At 36.3% G+C, this 19,386-nt stretch overlaps 1 protein-coding gene across 1 annotated transcript in view; it reads right to left on the bottom strand.

The window, feature by feature from the left end:
- Positions 1–4,567: 4,567 nt before the first annotated feature.
- The window catches only part of LOC123548388 (pseudouridylate synthase RPUSD2-like), a 36,840-nt gene continuing 22,021 nt past the window's right edge, over positions 4,568–19,386 (bottom strand). Inside the window, exons 6-11 of the mRNA XM_045335594.2 lie at positions 17,151–17,292; positions 15,766–15,902; positions 10,670–10,723; positions 10,166–10,257; positions 7,641–8,432; positions 4,568–4,724 (exon numbers count right to left, since the gene is read on the bottom strand). Of these exons, the coding sequence (XP_045191529.2) occupies positions 4,641–4,724; positions 7,641–8,432; positions 10,166–10,257; positions 10,670–10,723; positions 15,766–15,902; positions 17,151–17,292 (1,301 nt within the window). The 3' untranslated portion in view covers positions 4,568–4,640. The remainder of the gene's footprint in view (positions 4,725–7,640; positions 8,433–10,165; positions 10,258–10,669; positions 10,724–15,765; positions 15,903–17,150; positions 17,293–19,386) is intronic.

The raw sequence follows: 19,386 nt of genomic DNA, 5'->3' as shown, positions 1-19,386 counted from the left end.
TGCTTTTGGGGGAAAGATTGCCAAAAAACAATTGGGAATGGGGTTGCGCCCCAGGAATGGAGTTGCGCGTATACATTATATACACTATAATGTATACGAGCAACTCCATTCCCGGTGCGTATACATTATATACATTATGATGTATACGAGCAACTCCATTCCCGGTGCGTAATCCCATTCCCAATGATTTTTTTGTCAATTATGTCCCCGTAAGCAGTATTTGAAGCAAATGATTTTGATATCCGTTACTTCATAACAGTTGAGCTATCATACAAGAGGACCATGATGGTCCTGAATCGCTCACCTGTTCCCACATGACCCAGTTTTGAGTATGACGTCGTTTCTTCTATTATTTGACATAGTGACCTAGTTTTTGAGCTCATGTGACCCAGTTTTGAACTTGACCTAGATATCATCACGATAAAAATTCTGACCAATTTTCATGAAGATCCATTGAAAAATATGGCCTCTAGAGAGGTCACAAGGTTTTTCTATTATTTGACCTATTGACCTAGTTTTTCGAAGGTACGTGACCCTGTTTTGAACTTGACCTAGATATCATCAAGGTGAACATTCTCACTAATTTTCATGAAGATCTCATGAAAATGCCTCTAGAGAGGTCACAAGGTTTTTCTATTTTTATACCTACTGGCCTAGTTTTTGACCGCACGTGACCCAGTTTCAAAACTGACCTAGATATCATCAAGGTGAACATTCAGACCAATTTTCATGAAGATCCATTGAAAAATATGGCCTCTAGAGAGGTCAAAAGATTTTTTTAATTTTAGACCTACTGACCTAGTTTTTGACCGCAGTTGACCCAGTTTCAAACTTGACCTAGATATCATCAAGATGAACATTCAGACGAACTTTCATACAGATCCCGTGAAAAGTATGGCCTCTAGAGAGGTCACAAGGTTTTTTTATTATTTGACCTACTGACCTAGTTTTTGAAGGTAAGTGACCCAGTTTCAAATTTGACCTAGATATCATCAAGGTGAACATTCTGACCAATTTTCATGAAGTTCCATTCAAGGGTATGGCCTCTAGAGAGGTCACAAGGTTTTTCTATTTTAAGACCTACTGACCTAGTTTTTGACCGCAGTTGACCCAGTTTCAAACTTGACCTATATATCATCAAGATAAACATTCAGACCAACTTTCATACAGATCCCATGAAAAATATGGCCTCTAGAGAGGTCACAAGGTTTTTCTATTATTTGACCTACTGACCTACTTCTTGATGGCACGTGACCCACTTTCGAACTTGACCTAGATATCATCAAGATGAACATTCTGATTAATTTTTATGAAGATCCATTCACAAGTATGGCCTCTAGAGGTCACAAGGTTTTTCTATTTTTAGACCTACTGACCTAGTTTTTGACCGCACATGACCCAGTTTCGAACTTGACCTAGATATCATCAAGATGAACATTCAGACCAACTTTCATACAGATCCCATGAAAAATATGGCCTTAGAGAGGTCACAAGGTTTTTATATTATTTGACCTACTGACCTAGTTTTTGATGGCACGTGACCCAGTTTCGAACTTGACCTAGATATCATCAAGGTGAACATTCTGACCAATTTTCATGAAGATCTTGTGAAAAATATGGCCTCTAGAGAGGTCACAATGTTCTTCTATTTTTAGACCTACTGACCTTGTTTTTGACCGCACATGACCCAGTTTCGTACTTAACCTAGATATCATCAAAGTGAACATTCTGACTAATTTTCATAAAGACTCCATGAAAAATGTGACCTCTAGAGTGGTCACAAGCAAAAGTTTACGCACGGACGACGGACACTGCGCGATCACAAAAGCTCACCTTGTCACTCTGTGACAGGTGAGCTAAAAAAGCATCAATGTCCTCAGATTAGGCATATGAGGTCAGAAACTGCCATTTTTGTTGATTTCATACTTTTTTCACGCTTCGTGTCACCAGAGTTTTTGTGATAATGGAGCTGAATCATAAATTACAAACCAGATATTTTACATATATGATGTATCATCATATTTGTGTCAAATAGCATTTTCCTTTTTTCGAAAAAAATTATTCTTCTCTCATACTAAGCAAAATCATAACTTCACATACCTCAATTTCGTCTTTTTAACCCATTTAAAGCGTATTCCCAGCAGGAAATGGACTGCGCGTTTACCACCCGTGTAATAGTTAAGTGTATATTTACCAGTGTTGAGAATTTACCTGTCAACAGACCACTGTTTCTATTCACAAAGGGTTTCTGACAGACAGGTTTGAATGATGTACACATTAACTCTTGTAAGAATTTATGTGGGAAAGTCCTTTGTGTATTTTATGTAGGGTTTAATGCTGTTTTTCATCAAGACTTGTTACACTGCTGCAGTAAGTGCTCCAGGGAGTGTTCAAATGTTCTATACCAACTGACTAGTTTTCTGCATCTTCACACATTGTACAGGTTGACGACGGATGACTTCACAGATATTACTTTTTGTGAAATTGTTACGAAGAACATAGGAGACCTTTTGCGGATGAACTTGTAACCTTAATTCATAGTCTTTCTTGTGTTCTACCTTTTTCTTTTTTTTTTTAGGTTCAGCCTAGGGAATGCTCAAGTTTCTCAGACAAGTGGAAAATTTGACTGTTTTTCTATTTACTATTTTCTGTCAAACTGTCCTGGGGTAGATTCCACTTGTCCAAGACCCAAACTTGCCTTATTCCCACACAGAACCTTAAGGAAGAAATGGCATGAGAAGTTGTGTTTCTGTCGTCCATCAGGTTAACTCTGTAGGTAGAACATAGGACTATGAATGGAAAGGTTTGATCTCGTAACAAACTCTGTTCTTTGTGACAGTCTAACAGAAAATTTTGATCTGTGAACACACTCCGAAGTTCTCAACAAAAACAACAACATCCTCTCCACATATTAAACTCGGAGGTGGAGGATGTAAGACCTCTTGAACACTATTTTCAGCCCATATATGACAGAGTACTCTTGTGGATCAAATTTGTGACCTCAATTCAGTCTTGTTTTCTACCTACTGAGCTAACCAGGTAGACTAATAAACAATTAAACATACTTTATTGAAAGTCTGCCTGGGGATAGCTCAAGTTTGATTCTCGGACAAGTAAAAAATATTATGCAGGACAATTTGACAGAATGCAGAAAATAGTCAGATTATGTTCGAAAACATCAGACTTGTCTAAGAATCAAACTTCAGCAATCCCTGGACTGACCCCGCTCACCACACCACACACAAAAAAGAAGAAATACATAAGTAATGTTACTGTTAATATTTAGCTCATGTTTGATTCTAAGAAAAGTTTAATGTTTTCTGGAATTGTTTTTCTGTGTGATTGTCCTGGATAACATCTGACTTATCTAGTTGTAAGTGGGAAAAACCTAAAAACAAAAGCAAGAGTTCCACAAAGTGGGACAATATATGCCAGAAGTTTTAAATCATAGGAGGAAGTAAAATATAAAGGTTTATATATGCCAGAAGTATAAAGGTTTATATATGCCAGAAGAATAAAGGTTTATATATATGCCAGAAGAATAAAGGTTTATATATATGCCAGAAGTATAAAGGTTTATATATGCCAGAAGTATAAAGGTTTATATATGCCAGAAGTTTTGAATCATAGGAGGAAGTAAAATATAAAGGTTTATATATGCCAGAAGTATAAAGGTTTATATATATATGCCAGAAGTATAAAGGTTTATATATGCCAGAAGTATAAAGGTTTATATATGCCAGAAGTATAAAGGTTTATATATATGCCAGAAGTATTTTAAACCTTTAAAAGGTTTATATATGCCAGAAGTATAAAGGTTTATATATGCCAGAAGTATAAAGGTTTATATATGCCAGAAGTTTTAAATCATAGGAGGAAGTAAAATTTAATGTTGTTTTTTTTTGCATGTGTGTCGGTTGGGGGATCTGGGGGAGGTTGAAGGGGGTAATGAGGTGATTCTGGCAAGTGTATAGTTTTTGTTTGTTGGCACTGACTGCATACTGAGGCACAAGAAACTAGAAGTGTTGATCATTGTAGCACCATCTACCTACATTCCAAGTTTCAAGACAATACCTTGAATAATTTTTAAGTTGTGTTCCAAGCCCCCCAAAAATGACAGATTTGGCCTCTGAGATCATGCACTCTGCATATCATCCCATGCATAACATCTCATTGCCACCTACCTTTACCTCAACTCTGAAGTCAATACCTTGAATGGTTATTAAGTTATGCTCTGGACACAAAATATGACAGACAGATGCACGTGCTATCACATGAAACAAGATCCCCTTTTCCAAAATGGACATATAGGAAGAATGAAAAGTTGTGTAATATTTATAATGACTTCAGTCTACCCACTTACCTCAGTAGGAAGAACACTAGACTATGAGTAAAGATGTCACAAGTCTGATCCACAAGCACACTGTCTTTTCTGACCTTGGATTTACCTGTTATACACTTAACTCTGTGTGGTTCAGTTACTGCCCTTGACTTGACAGAAATGGTTTGTATTACAGACTTTAAAAGTACAAATAAACCAGATCTGTGCACTACAAAGAAGCCAAATCTGAATCACAACATAAAAAACATAGTTATATAAAACACATTTATTCATCTCCTGAAATTTATTTCACTAAAAATCATCTTGTCCCTGAATAACTTTCCTCATCAAAGTCTTCTGCAGCCCAGTATGGCAGAGGTGTACTGTACTCCCATGTTGGACCCTGCAGAATAGAATTGTATATTAAATAATATCTGTTAACACTGCCTGATGAGCAAAACACCTTTACAGATCTGGTTGTTTTTCCCCATTTAGACAAAATTCTTGGACAAACTCTCCTGAGCAACATCTGTATAACAAAAACATTTCCGTCTATTAAAAAGGTATCTGCTGTAGAAAGGAATATGAATATAATGAAGTAACTGGACTGATCCTGGAAGAAGCAACAGCTGTTTGTAAAACATGTATGATCCTGATTATGGACTTTCTAAGGCAACTTGGTAAGTGGGTTTGTTGTGACCTTAACCTTTGACCTCTTGGCCCTCTAACAATAGGAGTCATATGTAATCATAGAGGTCATCTACTGATGACAGGCAATCATCCTAAGAAGTTTGACAACTGCAGGGCAACTTGTTCTCCAGCTATTGATCAGATACAATTATTAGCCTCAAGCTACTGACCACCAAAACAAACAACAGAGATCATCTACAGACCACAAAATATCATATGAAGTTTGACACCTGTAGACAAAACGTTCTGTATTTATTGATTAGAAACCATTTTAATACTCAATGTCACTGTGACATTGACCTTTGGCATTCTGATCCCCAAAACTATAGGGATTTTCAACTGTCCACAGTCAATCATATCATGAAGTTTGACTACTGTAGGCCGAAACAATCTCTAGTTACTGATCAGAAACCAAATGGTCTATTGATGGACCGACCAAAAATAGAGATGGACAGAAAATATATTCCAACATCTTTGAGGATGGACATGATTAAATTATCTAAAATCTTGCTGTGGTCATAACCATACTTCACAAGACATCTATTCTAGAATTCCCACATGGAAGATTAAATACCCTCCAAGCATATGTCAAAAGTTACAAAGTAAGTATACATCAAATTTTTGTGAAGTTTTAAGCTGGAATTACTATGGTAAAAACTGGTTACTGATCCCAGTGAGAAACAACATACCATAAAATACCTTTTTTGAAACAAGAGGGCCGCAATGGCCCTATATCGCTCACCTGTTATCAATGCACTTAAAGAAAAGTAGGTCAAACAACAAAGGGAAGAAATTTAACCAAAAAGAAAAAAATTCTTACAAGGTACAGATATGTCAAAATACACCTAAAAATTGGAGGTACCATCCATGTTGTACCACAGAAAAGTGGTCTCGGTTTTTCCCTACGGCCAATAATAAAACAGTTACTAAATAATAGTAACATAAAAGGTAAGTAATTAAAGAAGTAAATTGAGGTAATCTGTCATAAATCCAGTCAATATGTACAATATGTATCTTCACTGATTGTCCAAGTCCATCTGTTGACATAAATGAAATTTCAGATCAGTATCTTCATTAGTTACGGAGATATACCCATTTCAATTTGAAATAAAGGGAGGTAATTTGACATAAAATCAGTCCATAGTTATCTACCCTGATTGTCTCTGTCCAACTAATGACAATAATGAAATTTCAAATAAGTCCTATAAGTACTTACTGATATAAATCAATTTTGATTAAAATCAGGGGAGGTAATCAGATATAAAATAACTGGAACCTACGATTGGATCTGACAGATTCGTCATGGAATCCAAGATTTTTTGTTGTTGAAGATATTTTGGAAGTTTGTATCAAATCAAACCATAAAATGAAGTCTCTATATGGCTGCAAAAGCCAAAATAGCAAATTTTGGACCTTTAAGGGGCCATAACTCTGGAACCCATAACGGAATCTGGCCAGTTTAAGAAAGAAACCGAAATCTTATGGTGATACAAGTTGTGTGCAAGTTTGGTTAAAATAAAATCATAAATGAAGCTGCTATTGTGCAGACAAGGTCAAAATAGCTAATTTTGGCCCTTTCAGGGGCCATAACTCTAGAACCCATAATGGAATCTGGCCAGTTCAAGAAAAGATCCAAGATCTTATGGTGATACAAGTTGTGTGCAAGTTTGGTAAAAATCAAATCATAAATAAAGCTGCTATCGTGCAGACAAGGTCAAAAGAGCTAATTTTGGTCCTTACAGGGGCCATAACTCTGGAACCAATAATGGGATCTGGCCAGTTCAAGAAAAGAATCGAGATCTTATGGTGATACAAGTTGTGTGCAAGTTTGGTTAAAATAAAATCATAAATGAAACTACTATCCTGCAGACAAGAAATTGCTGACGCACGGACGGACGCACAGACGACGGACGAAGGGTGATCACAAAAGCTCACCTTGTCACTATGTGACAGGTCAGCTAAAAAAAATGTGTTCATCAAAAAATTAAGAGAATACTTTTTTCACACCTGTAAAACAAAACAGATAAGATTAAATTCCGTCACTGAAGACTAAACATCACAACTCCAACTATTATCCCTTAAAAATAACACCCTCTCCCACAACCCAGCTCCTCTCTCTTTGGCCCTAAAATATCCTGTTCTTTGCCTCATGATCAAAAAATACATTCTCTACCCTAAAAAGAATTTCTACCTAAACTCATGGTCCTTAAAATATTTCTGCTCTCTAATCAAGTGGCCCTTTGAATATCCTCTCTCACTCTTACCTCTAATGACCCTAAAATTACTCACTCTTGTTAAATCAGAGCCCAATGCCCTTATCACTCAACCCTAAAACACCCCCATTCCACCTAATGCCCCACATAAAAATACCTCCTCCTTTTTGCCTGGCCTTAAAAGTACTCATCCAACCTCACTCCAAGATCCTAAAATACCCATTCTTGCCTAAATATATACTTCACTTTCACTTATCGTGTGCCTAAAAGTATACTCCATAAATATTTCCTATGATCCTGAAATATTCACTGATCATAAAATCATCCCCATCTGTATTTCCCTCTGGCCCTTAAATATCACAAAAGACTTCAAAATAATCCTCAAACCCTTATTATCAAAAACATTCATTGCCTACCTTGTATGTGACAGCATGTAGATAAATAATGAGCTCCTCTGGTTTTGGATCCTCATAGATATGTTTGCATTCTTCACAAAATTCATCAACACCCATTTTACTGTCTATAAGTTCTGCATCTGTCACCTTCCAACCTAAAACTGGCTTCCCTGATTTGTCTTTATTGCTATCTCTATGTGATGTTTCCAAATTTTCTGAACTTTTCTGTATGTCTAAAGATTGACTGTTTCCTACACTGACTTTAGTCTCTTCTGTTTTAAGTTTATCAAGGTTTTCTTGCAACTGGGATGTACCTGAACTACAAGTAGGAACATCTGAACTTTGAACACTTTTATTGTCCGTTCTAATTCTTTTACAAGGCAGCTCAGACTCTTCATTCACATTTTCTGAATCTTTTACATCTACTCCTTTCACTTCACTAGATTCAACTGTTTTATTCAATTCCGGTTCAAGCGAACCAGATTCAAACTGATCACAGACATCATTTACAACCTTACAATCCTCTAACTTTCCTATTTTATCACCTTTATCATGTTCTAAATTTACTTTATTTTCTTTCTCTTTAACATTTTCATTTGCAGAATCTGCAATTTCTTTCATATCAATATTTTCACTTGCGTCTTGTCTAGCACCACTCTTAGTATTCTCTGTTGATTCTGCACTTGGTACATTATCTCCTGAAGTCATGCTACAGTCCAGAGAATGTTTATGTCCAAACTTCTCGTAGTATTTGGGGTTGTCCCCAATTTTCCAGGCACCAATATTGCTAGTCTTCATAATCTCAGTAGCAATCTGTTTATAAAGAACAATCAAGAGTTTGTGAAACAAGAAACTGTATCCCTACAATCCTGATAATTTAACAATATATTTCAATTTTACAAGACCCTATGAACGAAAGTAGCAGAGTGTTGGACTCGTGATCAAGAGGTCCAGTGGTTTGTATCTTGGTGAGAGCAGAATTTGACTGCGGACTCCCCAATCCTTTACTAAGGACCCACTATTGGTCTAAAGTCCAAGGAGTAGTTATAACATATAAGCAATTTAAGTAAGAAATTTCTTTACAATCAATATAAAACTAGAGATGCTTTTGAGAAAAGGGCATGTCTCCCACAACTGCCCCTATGAAAAACGTTAGTTTCTCTAGATGTTTTAGACGAGTGGATCCAATTAGATGGTCTGGATGAGTGGATCCAATCAGTAATTCAAGGGCCATAAATCAAAAGTGCCTGGGCGGATTTGGCTAGTTATCGAACCTGGGTAAGGTCTTATGGTCAAACACATTTTGTTCAAGTTTAGTGAAGATCGGATGAGAAATGTTCGACTTAGAGAGCGGACAAGAGTAAACAGACAGATTTTTTTCGGTAATTCAAGGGCCATAACTCTAAAATGCCTCGACCGATTTGGCTAGTTATCGAACTTGGCCGAGGTCTCATGGTCAAACACATTTTGTTCAAGTTTGGTGAAGATCGGATGAGAAATGTTTGACTAAGAGTGCGGACATGAGTAAAAAGGCCAATTTTTCGATAATTCAAGGGCCGTAACTCCAAAATGCCTGGACCGATTTGGCTAGTTATCGAACCTGGCTCAGGTCTCATGGTCAAACACATTTTGTTTAAGTTTGGTGAAGATTGGATGAGAAATGTTTGACTAAGAGTGCGGACATGAGTAAAAAGGCCAATTTTTCGATAATTCAAGGGCCGTAACTCCAAAATGCCTGGACCGATTTGGCTAGTTATCGAACCTGGCTGAGGTCTCATGGTCAAACACATTTTGTTTAAGTTTGGTGAAGATTGGATGAGATATATTCGAATTAGAGTGCGGACAAGAGTAAAAAGACCGATTTTTGGTAATTCAAGGGCCATAACTCTAAGACGCCTGGACCGATTTGGCTAGTTATCGAACTTGGCCGAGGTCTCATGGTCAAACACATTTTGTTTAAGTTTGGTGAAAATCGGATGAGAAATGTTTGACTTAGAGTGCGGACAAGCTTTGTGACAGACACACACACAGACAAACTGGAGTAAATCAATATGTCTCCCACACCACTGTGTGGTGGGAGACATAATAACTAGGTTTAGACTAAACCAGAACACAATTCAAGTGATATGCAAATATCAAACAATGGTAAGGTCTCTTGTTTCTCATGACTGTGATCGTGTGCATTACCATGAAGTCAAAGTCATTTCAAGTAAGGAAGCCATCAAACTCAGTTATTTTTAGCAAGGTGCTTGCCTGTGCCTAACATAATACCCAGATGGGTCAACAAGGTTTATTAAAATCGCAAATAAAATCTAAAGAAAATCCTCTTTCAACACACTACAATAACAACCATGGAATAAAATCCACTTGGGCTATGAAAAGGCATCTTCCCATGTGACAACAGTACATTCATTTTTCTCAAGAAATTGGCTCCAGATGGATTCAAATAAGCTTAAGGCTTTTTTCCATATCAAGCTTATGTAGGTTTAATTGCCCTGTGTTATACATATAATGTTGAAAATGTTCAGAAATTCAAACCACATTACCTCGTCTTCTGATCTATCTATGATCCCTCCTTTACCCCTGTTAGGACCAAATGCTGGACTATTGTACAGGGGATCATTACTGATCGGATATCCTGTGTGCAATACAATGCATCTTTATTACAAACACATATAACAAGATTTCATCTTTTTAATCATACACTATATGTTCCATATTCTTTATAACATGGATTTATAGGGCCTTAATAAATCCTCCCCTTTGCAAAATGTTAACATCCCCAGAGGCGTTAATAAGGGAATATACAGTAAGTGTAAAGAATGTGATACATTTGGAAACCTGGACCCTACATATGAATTTATTTGTCAAGTGCTAAAACATGTCATGTCATAAGTTGAGCTACATTTTCAACGGAATTTCAAATGGAATGCATAGAATATATTTTTTTCTAAAACTGTCAAAGGATTAGAAATAACCAAAATATTTGGTGACTGTAAATAATTTTTCAAATGAATCTTAATACCACAAATAAACTGTCTATACTTTACCTAGAAACTGCAGATGAACTCTTATCTGGTGTGTTCGGCCTGTATGGGGTACACCTAATAGAGAACAAAACAATAACTCATATAACTACTGTAAGAACAGCAAAACAAGAGGGCCATGATGGCCCTATATCGCTCACCTGAGTACCATTGCTTTAACCAAAAACAACCTGTTATCATTGCACTTGAGGACAAGAAGGTCCTCAGAAAAAATATCTAAGTCCATAGGACAGGAACAACAAAGGAAAGAAATTTAACCAAAAAGAAAAAAAAATTCTTACAAGGTACAGATATGTCAAATTACACCTAAAAATTGGAGGTACCATCCATGTTGTACCACAGAAAAGTGATCTCGATTTTTCCCTACGGCCAATAATAAAAAAGTTACTGAAATAAGCTATTTATAGTAACGTAAAAGGGAAGTAATTAAAAAAAATTATTGTAAGTGAACAAAAGAAGGATCTGCCAAATAAATCTGTTGACATAAATGAAATTTCAGATCAGTATTTTCATTAGTGATGGAGATATACCCATTTTAATTTGAAATAAAGGGAGGTAATTTGACATAAAATCAGTCCATAGTTATCTACTCTGATTGGCTCAGGCCAACTAATGACAATAATGAAATTTCAAATAAGTCCTATAAGTACTTACTGATATAAATCCATTTTGATTACAATCAGGGGAGGTAATTAGATATAAAATAACTCTGGAACCTACAATTGGATCTAATTTGTCATGGAATCCAAGATTTATTGTTGTTGAAGATATTTTGGAAGTTTGTATCAAATAAAACCATAAATGATGTCTCTATATGGCTGCAAAAACCAAAATAGCCAATTTTGGCCCTTTAATGGGCCATAACTCTAGAACCCATAATGGGATCTGGCCAGTTCAAGAAAGGAACCAAGATCTTGTGGTGATACAAGTTGTGTGCAAGTTTGTTTAAATCAAATCATAAATGAAATTGCTATTGTGCAGACAAGGTCAAAATAGCTAATTTTGGCCCTTTCAGGGGCCATAACTCGGGAACCCATTATGGGATCTGGCCGGTTCAAGAAAGGAACCGAGATCTTATGGTGATACAAGTTGTGTGCAAGTTTGGTTAAATTCAAATCATAAATGAAATTGCTATTGTGCAAACAAGGTCAAAATAGCTAATTTTGGCCATTTCAGGGGCCATTACTCTGGAACCCATAATGGGATCTGGCCAGTTCAAGAAAGGAACCGAGATCTTATGGTGATACAAGTTGTGTGCAAGTTTGGTTAAAATAAAATCATAAATGAAGCTGCTATTGTGCAGACAATGTCAAAATGGCTAATTCTGGTCCTTTCAGGGGCCATAACTCTGGAACTCATGATGGGATCTGGCCAGTTCAAGAAAGGAACCAAGATCTTATGGTGATACAAGTTGTGTGCAGTTTGGTAAAAATCAAATCATAAATAAAGCTGCTATTGTGCAGACAAGGTCAAAATAGCTGATTTTGGCCCTTTCAGGGGCCATAACTATGGAACCCATAATGGGATCTGGCCAGTTCAAGAAAGGAACCGAGATCTTATGGTGATACAAGTTGTGTGCAAGTTTGGTTAAAATAAAATTGTAAATGAAACTGCTATCGTGCAGACAAGAAATTGTTGACAGACGGACGCACGCACAGATTGACGACGGACGAAGGGTGATCACAAAAGCTCACCTTGTCACTATGTGACAGGTGAGCTAAAAATTCTTACAAGGTACAGATATGTCAAAATACACCTAAAAATTGGAGGTACCATCCATGTTGTACCATAGAAAAGGGGTCTCGGTTTTTCCCTACGGCCAATAATAAAAAAGTTACTAAATAAGCTATTTATAGTAACATAAAAGGGAAGTAATTAAAAAAAAAAATTATTGTAAGCGAACAAAAAAAGGATCTGCCAAACAAGAGGGCCATGATGGCCCTATATCGCTCAACTGTTATCATTGCACTTGAGGACAAGAAGGTCTTCAGAAAAAATATCTAAGTCCAAAGGACAGGAACAAAAAAGGGAAGAAATTTAACCAAAAAGAAAAAAAAATCTTACAAGGTATAGATATGTTAAAATACACCTAAAAATTGGAGGTACCATCCATGTTGTACCACAGAAAACTGGTCTTGTGTTTTCCCTATGGCCAATAATAAAAAAAGTTACTAAAAATAAGCTATTTATAGTAACGTAAAAGGGAAGTAATTAAAATAAATAAATATTGTAAGTGGACAAAAGAAGGATCTGCCAAATAAATCTGTTGATATAAATGAAATTTCAGATCAGTATCTTCATTAGTTATGGAGATATAACAATTTTAATTTGAAATAAAGGGAGGTAATTTGACATAAAATCAGTCCATAGATATCTACCCTGATTGTCTCAGTCCAACTAATAACAATAAACAATAAGTCCTGTAAGTACTTACTGATATAAATCCATTTTGATTACAATCAGGGGAGGTAATCAGATATAAAATAACTCTGGAACCTATGATTGGATTTGATTTGTCATGGAATCCAAGATTTCTTGTTGTTGAAGGTACTTTGGAAGTTTGTATCAAATAAAACCATAAATGAAGTCTCTTTATGGCTGCAAAAGCCAAAATAGCCAATTTTGGACCTTCAAGGGGCCATAACTCTGGAACCCATGATGGAATCTGGCCAGCTGAAGAAAGGAAGCAAGATCTTGTGGTGATACAAGTTGTGTGCATGTTTGGTTAAAATCAAATCATAAATGAAGCTGCTATTGTGCAGACAAGGTCAAAATAGCTAATTTTGGCCCTTTCAGGGGCCATAACTCGGGAACCCATTATGGGATCTGGCCGGTTCAAGAAAGGAACCAAGATCTTATGGTGACACAAGTTTTGTGCAAGTTTGATTAAATTCAAATCATAAATGAAGCTGCTATTGTGCAGACAAGGTCAAATAGCTAATTTTGGCCCTTTCAGGGGCCATAACTCTGGAACCCATAATGGGATCTGGCCAGTTCAAGAAAGGAATCGTGATCTTATGGTGATACAAGTTGTGTGCAAGTTTGGTTAAAATAAAATCATAAATGAAACCACTATCGTGCAGACAAGAAATTGTTGACGGACGGACGGACGGACGGACACACGATTGACGAAGGGTGATCACAAAAGCTCACCTTGTCACTATGTGACAGGTGAGCTAATAAAAACAAGAGCACTGTAATGCAATGCAAATGCAGAGCAATATACACACAAAACAAAGTCATATGACCTTTGACCCCTAAGTGTGACCTTGACCTTGAAGTGAGCCATCCGAAACATGCACTCTGCACGTCATTTCGATGAGGTGAACATTTGTGTCAGGTTTCTTTGAAATCCTTCAAGGGGTTCAAGAGTTACAGAGCGGAAGGGAAATTGCTAACCAACAGACAGACAGACAGACGGACACCAAGGCGATAACATAACACGCCCCTGCGGGCGTATAAAAAGGAATCGAGATCTTATGGTGATACAAATTGTGTGCAAGTTTGGTTAAAATCAAATCATAAATGAAGCTGCTATTGTGCAAACAAGGTCAAAATAGCCAATTTTGGCCCTTTCAGGGGCTGTAACTCTGGAACCCATTACGGGCTCTGGCCGGTTCAAGAAAGGACCCAAGATCTTATGGTGACACTGGTTTTGTGCAAGTTTAATTAAATTCAAATAATAAATGAAGCTGTTATTGTGCAGTCAAGGTCCAAATAGCTAATTCCGGCCCTATCAGGGGCCATAACTCAGGAACCCATAAAGGAATCTGGCCAGTTCAAGAAAGGAACCAAGATCTTATGGTGATACAAATTTTGTGCAAGTTTGGTAAAAATCAAATCATAAATAAAGCTGCTATTGTGCAGACAAGGTCAAAATAGCTAATTTTGGGCCTTTCAGGGGCCATAACTCTGGAAACCATAATGGGATCTGGCCAGTTCAAGAAGGCACCAAGATATTATGGTGATACAAGGTTTGTGCAAGTTTGATTAAATTCAAATCATAAATAAAGCTGCAATATTGTGCAGACAAGGTCAAAATAGCTAATTTTGGCACATTTAGGGGCCATAACTCTGGAACCCATAATGGGATCTGGCCAGTTCAAGAAAGGAACCAAGATCTTATGGTGATACAAGTTGTGTGCAAGTTTGGTTAAAATAAAATCATAAATGAAACCATTACCGTGCAGACAAGAAATTGTTGACGGACGGACGCACACACGGATCACAAAACCTCACCTTGTCACTATGTGACAGGTGAGCTAAAAAGTATAAAGATGTCCAAGATGACCCTCTATCTCTCACCTGAGTTTCACGGCTAAAACAGGATTAGAATGTAGCTCCTCCAACTAGCACTAAGCAGCCATATTTTTTCAATCAACATAAACATACTTAGTAACTAAAGTGTACGTAAAGGAGTCTTTTTTTTCTATAATTTGATCAAGCCACCTAGTTACCGACGCTGACCTTACATAACTAGGTCTTGTAAATGTGCCTGATATTTGAATATAACAATACTACAGTAGCTGTATGTGATAAAAGCTAAGCTTTGTAAAGACAGTTCATACATACATACAACACTGAAAAATGTATGAAACTTAGATCTCACATCACTTGTTTGGAAAGGGCAGCAAATCCTTGTATAGGTGTTTTGCTAGAATAGCTAAACCTTGCAAAGGTGTTTGAAACTTGCATTTGACTACACCAGATTTTTCATTATCTATGCTAAACAATTGTAATCATGTCTGAAACCTAGCAACACTTGTTTTTCCACTACAGCATTTGAAACTTACATCTTATAAAACTGGCTTTGTATAGGTATAAAGCGTAGTGTTTGGTACATGCATTTAACACTGGTTGTGTATAGCTAGGCCTAGTAAAGGTGACTGATACTTAAATTTGACTTTACTGTTTTTTTATAGCTTTGTAAATACGTATTACCACACTGGTTTTGTATAGCTAAGCCTATTTAAAGTGTTTAACACAAACAGTTAACAACACTGGCTTCAACAACACTGGTTTTGCATAGCTAAGCCTAGCTGAAGAGTTTGCTTCTTGCATCTGGCACTAGTTTTGATATAAAGGAGACTGATACTTACATTTGACAACACTAGTTTTGCCATTATAGCTTAGCCTAGTAAAGGTCGTTGAACTTGGTTTTCCTGTAGGATCCACTTTATATAAAGATGTCTTTTTTGACAAACAACCAAGAGGCTCGTTGCATACCACATCACCACTGAAAAAAAATTATGGGTGACATAAGTTGTAATAATTCCCTAAATGTTCAAAAGAAATTAAACTCCAAGAAACAGCAAAATAAAGTAACTGTTACAGAATGTTAAAGTGAATACTCAACAGTCCGTAAACGACAAGATTTAGTTGTGCAGAACTTTTGAATGCCCCCAGATTTCACATGTAGATTTCAAAGGTTAGATTTTTCTGCTAACAATAAGTCACTGAAATCAAAGCAAATAAAGCTTCTTAATGTGAAATGATTAAATATTGCTGGCATGAGATTTCATGGTTCTGACCAGAGTGGCTATTGCCATATCCTTACATCCATAAAAATCTGATAAATTTGTTATTCAAACTTTTGCAGAATGTATAATAAAATCTTAAGTAATTTAACTGTCACAAATCTAACTCCATTATAGTTTTCTAGTTTAGGCCTAGACTTTTTTTGGGGGTGTGGGGGATGGGGTTCAGTCTTCAGTCTGACCCTTTATATGTGAATTTATCTATTTATTTGAAGGGTTCAATGCCCATTATTTAAACACTATTTCAGTTATTTACAGACTTGAAGTTGATATGCCTTGACCAGTTCTAGACTCACATATTCCATAAGAAATTACCAACTTTTTCAACTAAAGAGGCACAGTCAGTTCCGAGAATCAAACTTATGACCTTCAATCAATGATAGGTTACAGTGATTTAAAACAAATGACTCCAACAACTCGACCATGAGTCAGTAGCATATTAAATATTGTGAAAGCTAAACAAGAGATACATTATTTAAAAGAAAAGTCTGCAGCAAAAGGTACTCAAATTTAGGCAGGACAATGCCTGTAATGTATTAGAGGGTTCTGTTTTTTCACATACATGTGACCTAAATGTAGTGTGCATGCGCAACGTAATAATTTGTGGCAAGATTCATTTAAAATTTAAATGACAATTAGTATATCTTTTACTCTTCGGTTGAACTCCTGTTTCAACAGTACTGGTATCTAAATCAACCTTTCAATTTGTAAAATTCCCGGTCATGTGGCCAACGTAAATTCAGTGTAATTTACCAACTTGTGCATAAATTAATATTACCTCGTATCAGAAAAAAGTTTACTGAAAGGGCGGAGTCACCTGTGATCCAAAATAAGCATTAGCATTGCTGCTTTTGTGACGTAAAGGTAAAATTCTATTGATTTAAAAAAAGATTTTGTGTTAATTTCATCTGCAAGTAGTAAAATGTTTGCTACAACAGCCAACTTACTCTGGAAATTTTCCATCGACACGACTGACATATTCTTTGTGAAGTTCCCGTTTCTCTAACTGTTTTTCTAACTTCTTCGACACAGATGTTGTTTTTGGCATGATCAGCACACCAGATGTCAGGCGGTCAAGTCTGTACAAGACTGAAAATCAAAACACTGATATTTTAAAGATTATTTATCATTTATTCCATTTTTTTTTTCAGTAAATTTGTTATTTCACAGTGAAAAATATGGAATTTATCTTTCCCTGTTACAGAACTATAAAATAGGTAATATTTGTAACAAAGAACACTGAAAAAAGAAATAAACAGACTATTTGTTTGATTTTTGTCAGATCTTAACATGTGTCATGGCTACGGTACACCATAATTTATGTGAAAAATTACATCTTGTTTTAACTTGGTGACAGATATTCTGTGATCTTACAATGAAAGCAAGAGCTCCACCAAGCTGGGCAATATACGCCTAAATGGTTACACAGAGGAGGACGGAAGCAAAATTCAAAGAAAAAGCAAAATTTAAAGATTTTTATTTTGGATGTGGGGGAGTGGGGGAAAGCAGGGTGTGTATATATGCGGTGTTGGTCACAGGATACTAAAAGGCAAGGAACTACATGATTAAACAAGAGCTGTCCATAAGACAGCCAAGCTCGACTATTCGAAATATTGTCACAGAAGCTGGAAATTATTACCCAAAATGTTAAATATCAAAAGAGTTTTAAGTTCAAAAGGGGACATATCAGAGTTATGGGACTTGATGCTATCAACTAGTTTTATAACCCCGAAGAAACATGTTAAGTTTCAATTCAATATCTGCATTAGTTTTGGGGATAGTAACTTGCATGTAAAACTTTAACCAGAATTTTCTAAGTCCAAAAGGGGGCATAATTTGCTCAAAATACATGTTAAGAGTTATGGAACTTGACCCAGTGAGGTAGGTAATTGATCTAGAAAAAGAATAAATAAGTTCCAAATCTATATGCCTTTTAGTAATAGCTGTATGTACTTGCACGCAAAACTTTAACCAGAATTTTCTAAGTCCAAAAGGGGGCATAATTTGGCCAAAATACATGCCAGAGTTATGGGACTTGACCCAGTGAGGTAGGTAATTGATCTAGAAAAAGAAAAAATAAGTTTCAAATCTATATGCCTTTTAGTAATAGCTGTATGTACTTGCACGCAAAACTTTAACCAGAATTTTCTAAGTCCAAAAGGGGGCATAATTTGGCCAAAATACATGCCAGAGTTATGGGACTTGACCCAGTGAGGTAGGTAATTGATCTAGAAAAAGAAAAAATAAGTTTCAAATCTATATGCCTTTTAGTAATAGCTGTATGTACTTGCACGCAAAACTTTAACCAGAATTTTCTAAGTCCAAAAGGGGGCATAATTTGGCCAAAATGAAGGTCAGAGTTATGGGACTTGGTGCTTTCAACTAGTTTTATAACCCCGAAGACACATGTGAAGTTTCAATTCAATATCTGCATTAGTTTTGGAGATAGTAACTTGCATGTAAAACTTTAACCAGAATTTTCTAAGTCCAAAAGGGGGCATAATTTGCTCAAAATACATGTTAGAGTTATGGAACTTGACCCAGTGAGGTTGGTAATTGACCTAGAAAAAGAATAAATAAGTTTCAAAGCTATATGCCTTTAAATGATAGCTGTATGTACTTGCATGCAAAAACTTAACCAAGGTGTGACGCCGACGCCGACGCCGACGCCGACGCCGACGCCAGGGTGAGTAGAATAGCTAGACTATTCTTCGAATAGTCGAGCTAAAAACAAGAGCTGTCAGAGGACAGCAACGCTCGACTATTCAACAGCCTTGTCAGTGACAAGTGTGTGAAGTTTCAATCCATTCCAATTAGTGGATACTGCGATATCAGATTACATACAAAAATTTAACCAAAAACTGCATAGTCGAAAAAGGGGCATAATTTTGAAAAAAAAAAGAGAAGAGTTATGGGACTTGCTTAGTGCATGTCAGATCATGACAGTGAACAAGTATGTGAAGTTTCAATCCATTCCCATTAGTAAGTACTGAGATACCAGCTTACATACAAAACCTTAACCAAAAATTTCTAAGTCGAAAAAGGGGCATAATTTTGTAAAAAAGCAAAATAGAGTTATGGAACCTGTGCAATGTAAGTCAGTTTGTCACAGTGAATAAGTGTGTGAAGTTTCAATCCATTCCCACAAGTGGTTACTGAGATACCAGCTTACATACAAAACCT

The sequence above is a fragment of the Mercenaria mercenaria genome, chromosome 6, assembly GCF_021730395.1.
Source record: "Mercenaria mercenaria strain notata chromosome 6, MADL_Memer_1, whole genome shotgun sequence".
In the NCBI taxonomy this organism is placed as follows: domain Eukaryota; kingdom Metazoa; phylum Mollusca; class Bivalvia; order Venerida; family Veneridae; genus Mercenaria; species Mercenaria mercenaria.
The sequence above is the reverse complement of the archived record's forward strand: the minus strand, read 5'-3'. Positions and strand labels throughout refer to the sequence as shown.